Source organism: Arachis ipaensis, chromosome B09 (assembly GCF_000816755.2).
Source record: "Arachis ipaensis cultivar K30076 chromosome B09, Araip1.1, whole genome shotgun sequence".
Taxonomy (NCBI): domain Eukaryota; kingdom Viridiplantae; phylum Streptophyta; class Magnoliopsida; order Fabales; family Fabaceae; genus Arachis; species Arachis ipaensis.
The window spans coordinates 130,955,982-130,965,789 of record NC_029793.2 but is presented as its reverse complement, the minus strand read 5'-3'; the positions used below and the strand labels follow the sequence as shown (position 1 = coordinate 130,965,789).

At 37.1% G+C, this 9,808-nt stretch overlaps 2 protein-coding genes across 7 annotated transcripts; both read right to left on the bottom strand.

Annotated features, from left to right (window-relative positions):
• Positions 2,275 to 4,188, bottom strand: LOC107616482. The gene is made up of 2 exons (XM_021110446.1): positions 3,366 to 4,188; positions 2,275 to 3,285 (listed from the first exon to the last, which is right to left on the bottom strand). The coding sequence occupies exons 1-2, from the start codon at positions 4,162 to 4,164 to the stop codon at positions 2,597 to 2,599; spliced, it is 1,488 nt and encodes a 495-aa protein (XP_020966105.1). The 5' UTR covers positions 4,165 to 4,188; the 3' UTR covers positions 2,275 to 2,596.
• On the bottom strand, positions 4,351 to 9,208 carry LOC107619430 (R3H domain-containing protein 2). 6 transcript variants are annotated; one of them, XM_021110443.1, is made up of 5 exons: positions 8,447 to 9,208; positions 7,615 to 8,323; positions 5,673 to 6,108; positions 5,138 to 5,504; positions 4,351 to 4,894 (listed from the first exon to the last, which is right to left on the bottom strand). In XM_021110443.1, exons 1-4 carry the CDS (start codon positions 8,679 to 8,681, stop codon positions 5,454 to 5,456), a joined length of 1,431 nt encoding a protein of 476 aa, XP_020966102.1. In that variant the 5' UTR covers positions 8,682 to 9,208; the 3' UTR covers positions 4,351 to 4,894; positions 5,138 to 5,453. The 6 variants fall into 6 exon arrangements, with proteins under 6 accessions (XP_020966102.1, XP_020966103.1, XP_016177204.1 ...); XM_021110444.1 differs by having other exon boundaries at positions 5,673 to 6,030; positions 8,447 to 9,205; XM_016321718.2 differs by having other exon boundaries at positions 5,673 to 6,027; positions 8,447 to 9,203.

Below are 9,808 nucleotides of genomic sequence, written 5' to 3'. Positions count from 1 at the left end.
GTATGTGGCATGATTAGAAAAGAAATACACGGACTTAAACTTATTGTATAAAAAGTTGGTATCAATTTTTATATAATAAAAAAAATGTTAGTGAAGAACAGCATAAAAGGACTAAACAATGAATCCAAAACCTTGTAGAAAAAATACCTGTAAGAAGTTTGCTACACTCATGGGAGCTTAGTTAAGACAAGGGGTCATGGCCCCCCAAATTTTTGGTAAAAAAATTAGTAATATTTCTTCAAAAAATAAAAAATTAGTTCAATTGGCTCAAATACTTTGCTATGACTTAAAATACCAAAGTTCAATCTTCATTTTTTGTTTTTATTACACAATAATTTTTAGTTTTAAATATTCAAAACATGTTAGATTTGGACTTAACTAAGTGTATTCGTATTTTGCAGCTCTTCTCTATTCAATAAACAACACTTTCTCTACCTTTGAGTTCAAATATAAAAAATTAGGTATTTTTTATTTATGTAATTTAGTATTATTTTATATTTTACATTTTACTGTTTATCTAATTTAATTTTTTATATCATAAAAAATATTAGAATATTCAATAAGTATTGATATTATTGTATTTGTATAAATTGATAAAAAAAATTCAATAAATATTATAAATTTTAATATTTGTCATTCTAACTTCTTTTTTACATATTTTACAGGATATATATTCAAATTTTTATATAAAATAATCATGAAAAATTAAAGAATTGATGCATTTTTTAAGAGGAAGGCTAATATTTAAGAAGGAAAACATATAACTTTTACAATATCCACACCTGTAGATAGTTTTTCTACTTTAATAAATCACGAAAAAAATGAGATACAACCTCCAAAAGTTCAAAAAGTTGCATCTGATGAGTTTGACCTTAATTCTTTGGAACAAGACCCTGGAAAACGGCTTTAAATTTGGCAATATCACCCAAATAAGAGAGATGAGGTTAGACGAACTTATCTTAAACGGAGTCCATATCAAAAGCATCTTGACAATTATCTTCTATCTGCCCCCCTCCCCCCAAATTTTGTTTCAAGCTCCGCCACTGGCTACACTGACACTTTCACTTTTATCAATGTCCCCGTGAATGTTATTCAAATGTCGGTGTCGCCCTGGATTCTGCAATTGATTTCCTCCGGAGTTCCACATCACCATGGGTAATGCAAACCACGAGAGGGGGGAAAATAGTGTTGGTTCGGAGAATGATAATGGCTCATGACTCCTTTGGTTGAGGTAATGGGTGCCTCTTGGGACTGCAGGCAATGGGAAGAAATAGTGTCTTCTTTCGGTCTGTTGTGGCTCTCGATTCTAAATTCAAGTTTCGTCGGAGTCAACATGACTGCTGCAAGAGGTGCGGAGAGATAACGTGTTAGCTCGGAGAATGGTAGTCACTCATGGGTTCCTCGGAGGTAATCGGTGGCTCTAGAAAAGTTGCTAATAGAGAGAAGGTTATGCCATTTATGTTTTCAGAATAAGAATATTTGAGATAAGCAAAGAGTTCTCTTAATTTTGTTGGGAAATCTTTTTTTTATTTTCTAAAATTTGATTGATTAATTCCTAAACTGTCAAGTAAACAATCGTGCCGACATAACATCATTAGGAGAACAAAAATAGCTTAAATCTAATGTACAAAGACTTTGATATCAACTTTTAAATAATAAAAATAAATACATTGACACCCTCAGGTATATTCAGATCCTAATCAACATAAAACCCTGCTCTAAACCCTTGCTAACTTAAGCATCGGAATCTCTTGTAAGTACCACCCCACCTCCTCACGAAGAACTTGGACGGCAACACCTCGATACCAATACAAGTCGAACGCTGTCTCAACAGAGTCTAGACCTCACGTCCAGGCCCAAAAGTGACCCGGTTTCAGGTAACCTTCGGAACAAGCATAAAGGCTAGAAAGCAAGTTAAAGTATATGTAGGCACGAACTAAAAGTTAAACCCCATTTTGGTCCTTAAGATTGGCGAACTGCACTGATTTGGTCCCTAACTTTTCAATTGCTACAATTTGGTCCTCCAGATTAAAAAAATTGCACTAATATAGTCACTCCTCAACGCCGTTAGTGACATAGCTCAAATCTTACCACGTTGGACATATTAAAATGACGTACACGTTTTGCCGCTAAAAAAGCACTAAATGATGTCATTTCAGCGTTTGAATAATACTAAAAGGGAGGGGTGTAAGGTTTTAGTATTGTTCAAATCCTCAAACGACGTCATTTAGTACCTTCTTTAACGCAAAAACGCATACGACGCATAGTTTTTATTGCGGATGGCGGCTCATAGCGGTGAGCCAAAAATCCGCCATAAAATTATAGCGGATGGCGTTGCGGAAAATGACGGAAATGGCGGATTACCTAAAATACACATATGTACAAAAAAAACATGCAGAAAAATTACAAATATAATAAACTATAAAATCTATCTATATAAGCAACTTTCTAGTCATAAAACATCTAATTAATATAGCAAATATAGTAGCAAATTTAGCAAATAAATATAACATCAAGTTCAAATCATAACTCAAAAGTCATAAGCAAGCCATAAAATAGAAGACATAAAACATAAAAACTATAAACCATCTACATTCTAGCTCTCATCAAATTCATCCAAATTAACACGATTATTATCGTATCCCTCTACCCCCTCATCATCCTCTGAATCAGTATCATTGAATTGAATCTCCTCTTCTTGTTCTTCTTCATTTTCAGAATCCTCTTCATCTTCAAATTCTGGTTCTTCTTCCTCTTCCACAATTACTGCTTTTCCTTTTCCTTTTTTTGAAGCTTTAGACCCACTTGGTCCACCCTTTGCACCACCTCTTGCAGTTGCAGGTTCTTTTCTTTTTCTATGTTGTTGTCTTCTAGTATGTGTCGTAGGCTCATGTCCTCCCATTGCTTCAAAAACAAGGTTCCAACTCAAAGTGTTGTCATCTTGATGAACCAAATCAGCATCTTCATCCATATTATCATCATCTCGAAAGGTGGCAGTCCCAATTTCTCCCACTAACCACTCATTACACTCATCAATGTCATTGAGTGCAATAGGGTCAACTTCATCTTTAAGGTTGTACCTCTCGATGAGTTGTTGGTTATACTTTATGAAGACCAAGCTCTCCATCCTTTCATGATCAAGCCTATTTCTTTTCTTAGTATGAATATGCTCAAATATACTCCAATTGCGTTCACATCCAGAAGCACTACAAGTCAAGCTCAAGATCTTGATAGCAAGGTCTCGCATGTTTGGAGCTTCATGCCCATATGTCCACCACCAAAATGCTATAAAATTAAAATAAATTTGTCTAAGCCTTTAATCGAACTAATATTATAAAGTTTTGTAAAATTTATAACAATCTTACCGGGTGAAATCTTTTTCCTCTGAGATTTTGCAAAGGATGATCCAAAAAGTCCATAGCCGGACTTATATAGTGTTTGCTCCTCCAATATCTTCTCTTGCACAGCTATACTTGGCACCAATCTAGTGATGCACTCAAACCATCCCTTTGTAACTTCTAAATCCAATTCAATGCGAGGATTATCATAAAACAAATCCGGATTCAGAAAATGACCAGCTGCATGCAACGGACGATGAAGTTGGCAATTCCATCTGTTGTCAACGATTTTAAAAACTTCAGAATATTTGCTCACATCATTAGAAAATGTTTTTATGATGCATTCCTTTGCCTTTTCCATTGCTTCATATATATAACCCATTGGCGGCTTCTTCTCCCCATCAACAAGTCGAAGCACCCAAACAAGAGGCCTCATGATCTTAAGGGTGTACTTGACATGATTCCAAAAGGAGGGCCTAATAACAATCTTTGTTGCCTCCCTCCCCTTTGCCTCCCTTGACAACTTATTCCTTACCCACTCATCCGAAGTGAACATTCTTCTTAGATTTCCTTTCTCCTTATAAAGCCTTTCCAAAGAGAGAAATGAAGTGGCAAATCGGGTGACTGCATGCCTCACCAATTCCTTGCCATTTGTGAATTGTCTCAACATGGATAAAGTGCTAGAGTGGCTATAAGTGAAGCTAACCAAAGAAATGGCACTTTTTATGGTTTTTTGGATTAACGGTAACTTCCCAATGTCTTCAAGCATCAAATCCAAACAATGGGCAGCACACGGGGTCCAAAACAAATTCGGTCTTTTCTCCATCAGCAACTTACCGGCTAGAACATAGTTGCTCTCTGGAGGCAGAGAGAAGAGAGAAAGAGAACAGAGAGAAAGAGCCGTTTTTGACGTTCAGAGAGGAAGGCTCGTTTTTGAACTGCAGCGGCTGAACGTGAGTAACTCTTTCATTTAGGGTTTTGCAAAATTACCCAATCACCCTCGAAATTTTTTAAAAAACCAAAAAAAACCCGCCATTTTCGCCATTCTCAATGGCGGACCGCCATGGCGCCACCGCAATTGCGGCGCCTTTTGCCCCGCCGTGATAAGCACGTTGCGGTGGCCTACATATGGCGGCGAGGTCAAATTCCGCCACGCCATTCCGCCATGGCGCCGCCATGGCCGCTATTTTAAAACACTGATACGACGTCGTTTTAATATGTCTAGCGTGGTAAGGCTTGAGCTACGTCACTAACAGTGTTGAGTCTTGGTGACGGAAGATCCACGAAGGACTGCATTGGTGCACCTTTTTTTAATATGAAGGACCAAGTTGTAGCAATTAGGAAGTCGGGGACCAAATCAGTGCAACTCGCCAATCTCAGGGACTAAAATGGGACTTAACTCCACGAACTAATAACAGCTTATACACACTGTATATATGATATTCATTACAATAAACTTTGAAGTATAGCGACTTGTGAATAACGCTTGAGAAGCTCCAGTCCAGCATCACATGTTCAAGCAACCCGGTGGATAACGACGTGAACTCTTTGGCAGGCTGTACCAAATCAAGAAACCAGGAAAAATATCATGTAGATGCTTATATCAAAATGAATAACTTCAATACTGTTCTACATTATAAAACACAAAAAGGAACGTTAAGTGATGGAATAATATTCTATCGCTGAGTATTCTACTCAAATAAGAAATGAAAATCATGAGCGTCATAAATATAAATAGGAAACAACTGCTTAAGCAACAAGAAATATTTATAACCCAACATAGGTCAAGCAAAGCATACCTTCATCCAAGTCAAGAACCGTATGTATTGGCTCCTGTTTAATCCCCAAAGCATTCTGTCATCGGCAATATGTATGCGCTCTTACAGCTCTGAACGAAATACATGCCCAGAAGGAGCACTGTTATGGAAGATGCAAGTAGCATCCTAGCAAATCCAAGAATGGACGAATGGATCAATGGTATACCAGAATACACAAATCCAATCCAGTCCAACTCGGCTTATATGCCAGCAATCCAATCAGCTGAAAGAAAACCTGGACCTGCAGGAATCCATTATACAACTACGGCTGATCGGGAGAAAGCATGGCCACGCCCCCTCACCGGGGCCGGGTCAATCCAAAACATGCATCAGGAGGTAGTTGATGATACTGCAGTATCAAGTACACAAAAAAAAACGCAATTAGATCCAAAGGGGAAAGAAGACTAGAAATATGAAAGTTCAAAGGAACAGACAAGAAGTCAAAATCACCACAGGATTAAACACAAAAATATTGAGGACACTGCGGGCGGGCAGGGGGTGTTGTCATAACTCATACCTGTGCAAAGGGTTGGTGAACAGGATCATGATGGATGAAAGGAACTGGTTGCTGACGAGAATATTGAGATGAATGCAAGTGCATAGTCGAATGTCCAGGAAAATGACTAGGATTAAATGGTGGCATGATGGTGTCTGGATGTCCATATCGCACTCCAGGTATGGATGGCGGGGCCCATGGACCAGGTATGTGCTGCAGAAGAGGTTGGGAATGGTGTTCAGAAGAAAGCTGGGGTCCATGAGTGGATCCAAGCTGTGGAAACTCAGTATTATAATTTACTACTGATGTATACATTGGTTGCATGGCATAAAACCCTCCATTGAACCCAAACCCAGGATCAAATCTTTGCATATACCTACTATGCCAGTTACAAGAAATTACCAGGTTAATCCTTACTCCAACCATATCATCCTTTACATTTGTTAGATTTACAATTCTGATAGGACATGAACATACAAAACACGTCAAACTTCAACAAGTGAGAAACACAAGAAACGTTAATCCCACAAAAGTAATCTGATTCAAAGACTCAAGTCAGATCGATTATACATTAGAAGCAGGAACATCCACTACAAAGCATGATTTATCCTGCGAACTTCAGGGCTTAGATTGGCCAACTTAACCAACAAAACGACAAAAGTAAGAATAAATCCCCTTTCCCATTTGGTGGCATAAGCTACATAAGCCAAATGACACCGTTATATCTTGTGTACCGTGGCCTATATACCAGATATCCACCATGCCTAGACCTTTTTAATCACTTGTCCATGTTTCTCTTGGTTTCACTCTACCTTGTCTATTAAGATAAGTAGATAGCCTCTTGCTTATTTACTCCTTATTGGCGTTTTCACAAGTCTACTTTGCAGGCTACTCATTCTAGCTAGCCTTTGGAAATTCATTTTCCAAGGTTACTATACATAATTGTAGGATCCATTTTATCTTGGGGCTCAAACTTTTTCATAAATTTAAATGACACTTCAGAACTCAGATGTAGTAATCCCAGAAGGTTTTCTTAGATGTATCATTTTGTTTCCTTTTCCAAAGAAAGCTCTTGGTCTGTTGATTCCTGAGGTTTTTTCTCATAAATATTGCTTTCATTTCCTAACCCATTATTTGAATTTTGAAAACACCTCTTTTTGACTTGAAACCTATTCAGGAGACCAAAGCTCCGTCGGACATTAAATCGTTAGTTGGACAGTTGTGCTTAATAGAATTAAACATCAAAATGATAAGTTTGAGGATCATAATCTACCCTGAAATGTGCGGTACAAATTCAGAATGAACTCACTGTCCTATTTTGAATTTTCTATTTTGTAATAGGATAAACCATCTTCCTTCCCCTTTGTAATATTCTTCACCTTCTTGTTAGTAAAATTGTTTTATTTTTATTGGAAAAACAGGGAGGAAGGAGGGATGTCTTCTTGCACGAGACCAATATACCTAAAACAAAATTTTACCATTTTTCCTTCTATAGGCGCAGCCCGGACTCTCTAACTCTCTAATTTATTTCTTCCTAATATTATCTTATTTTGTTAGTCTAAGTCACCCAACACAACTTCGTTATGCCTCTAAAAACGAGCTTTCCAGATGATCAACTTATATATAACTAAAATACATACTTTATTCCACGAAGAAATTAGGAGCTATGACATAATGGCCACATTCATAACACTGCTATTTCTAGTTTGTATAACCCAAACAACTCTGTTAACCAACTGTTAACAAGTTTGCAGCATCATGCTTTGGGTTCTTTAAGCGTTTACAGGAAGAGCAAGGGAGAAAAATTAGTAACTAGATACTTCTCAAGCAAAATAACAACACTAGATAACACTGCAATTAAATCGATATACATGGCACCAAGACAAGGGGAACTAGAAAACAGGGTAATAAATTCTAGCAGACCAGTTACCGAAGATTTAAAAATGGCAAAGACCAGAGTTACCTATCATAGCTCCTGTTGTAATCAGGATCCTTGCGATCAACTTCACGATCCCGAAAGATAGCCACCCTATTATGTTGGCTGTATCTACCAACTTGCTCCTTCTCTGTCCTACTTCTAGACCTGCTACAATTAGTTGAAGACTCAACCAGCCCTCTACAATAATTGATCTCCGCTACCGAAGCAGCTTTTCCTTCTACCCTAGAAACCCCCAAGGAAGCAACTGTAGTCTTATCCTGCTTCCTCAAGTCACATTCTGGCTTCCCACCTACAATAGCACCATTACTGCTAGAACTAAATATCCTTTCACGAGCCCTATTATACTCATCTTTTCTCTCTTCCATACTTTTGGAGTTGCTACTCTTCACTGAGTTGGAATTCGCATTGCCAAGAATTTGTATCTGCTTGTTTGGCCTCTGTTTGATGGCCACTTTCATAACAGCAGCAGGATTGTCTTCCGATGATAGTTTTACAGGGATGTCGGCGAGGCGAACAAGCGGCATCTTGCATTCAGATGTTTTGTGGATGATAATTCTTGAGCCAGAACCATCTGGGGAGGTATTATCCACTAAAACCATCGAGGGCAGCGAGTAATGCTGAGCCACGCGGTGGGCGGCCAGCCGTAAATAGGACGTTGGCAGCCGGTGAAATTCAAGCTGCTGTTGGCTAGGATCATCAATGAACTTCTCAATATCTTCCTCTATCCGCAATACTGAAATTAAACTCGAATTCTTTAATCAGTGTTTTGTGAGATATATTATTAAAGATTGAGCTTCATTAGGTCTAGTTCACATAAAAATAAAAAGCATATATAATCTCTGAGACGGAGAGATACCGGAAAGGCGTTCACGAGGGTTGTGAATGGCATCGCGGAGGAACTGGTCGACGTGGTTGATGACGTCATCAGAAATGGAAGTAGGAGGAGGTGGTTGTGGCTGTGGCGGAGCATGATCATGATGAGGGTCGCTGGAGGAGACAGAAAGGTTCAACCGATTCATTGAATGATCTAGATCGGTGAGGTCCAACTCATGGGGGGCTCCGAGGCGCAGGTCATATGCAGAGCCCTCCATGGAAGAAGAAGAAGAGTTGGTAATGAGTTAGAGAATTGGGGGATTCATGAGAGAAGGGTCCAGAGTGGGGTGTGAGGTTGAAACCCTAGTGGCTCTTTGCGTCGTGAGTTTCATCAATAATGGACGTTATTACAGTGACGAGAGTAGGCACCGCTGCTTCATCACAGCCACGATGGTGAAGTCCAACAGACCATCTTCCCCTTGTCACTTGTGCTGTTGTATATTCATGCTTTAAACAAAAATTATATCATTATATATATTCTTCTAGGTTAACTTAAAAGGTGATTTCATCTACTGGGAGAAAAAATCAATTTAATCATATTGTTTTCTTCAATTTAACTCACTCTTCTAACTTCAATTTTCTAAAATCCTTCAATAGTCATTCTTTGATATCCAAGTCGCCCCATTCAGTGGTAAATTTATTGCCTCATTTCATAGTACTACAGTTGCACGCGAATTAAGTCTCAAACTCGTACTGTTTGAGAAGAGGGTGATTTTGAATCATGCACCAATTCTCAAGGGCTGAAAGACTGATATTATCATATTTGTTAGTTCAAAAATTAATACTAAAATTTTTATTTCTATTTCTAAAATTTTAGTATTTTCAAAAAAAAAAATTTAAAAGATTAAAATTTTTAGAAATAAAAAATTTTAATAATATTTTATACTTAAAATATCTTCATTTCAATTAATTAATTCTAATTTTATTTTTTAAATTCTTGTTTCAATTTCTATTTTCTACTTTTCACCAAACAAAATATTAAAATTTATTTCGATTTCTATCTTTGAATTTCTGTCTCTCAATCTCAATCTTTCAGTCTCTATCTCTCTACCAAACGCTACCTTAAAAGACTAATATAGATTTACATTTTTCAATTTAAGAAACTAATTTGTTTATTTACAAAAATCAAAGACTTAATTGATTTGAAAATTTAGGACGAAAGAGATATTTACTCCAAATATTTGAGAAAACATGATAAATACTTCACCCATTAATAAAAAATTAATAGTTCACTAATTTTTTTTCTTTAAATTGATCATTAATTATTAAATAATTAAATAGAAAAAAACACTAACTGAAATTTAAAAATATAAATAAGACACATATTATATAAATAAAAAGTCTT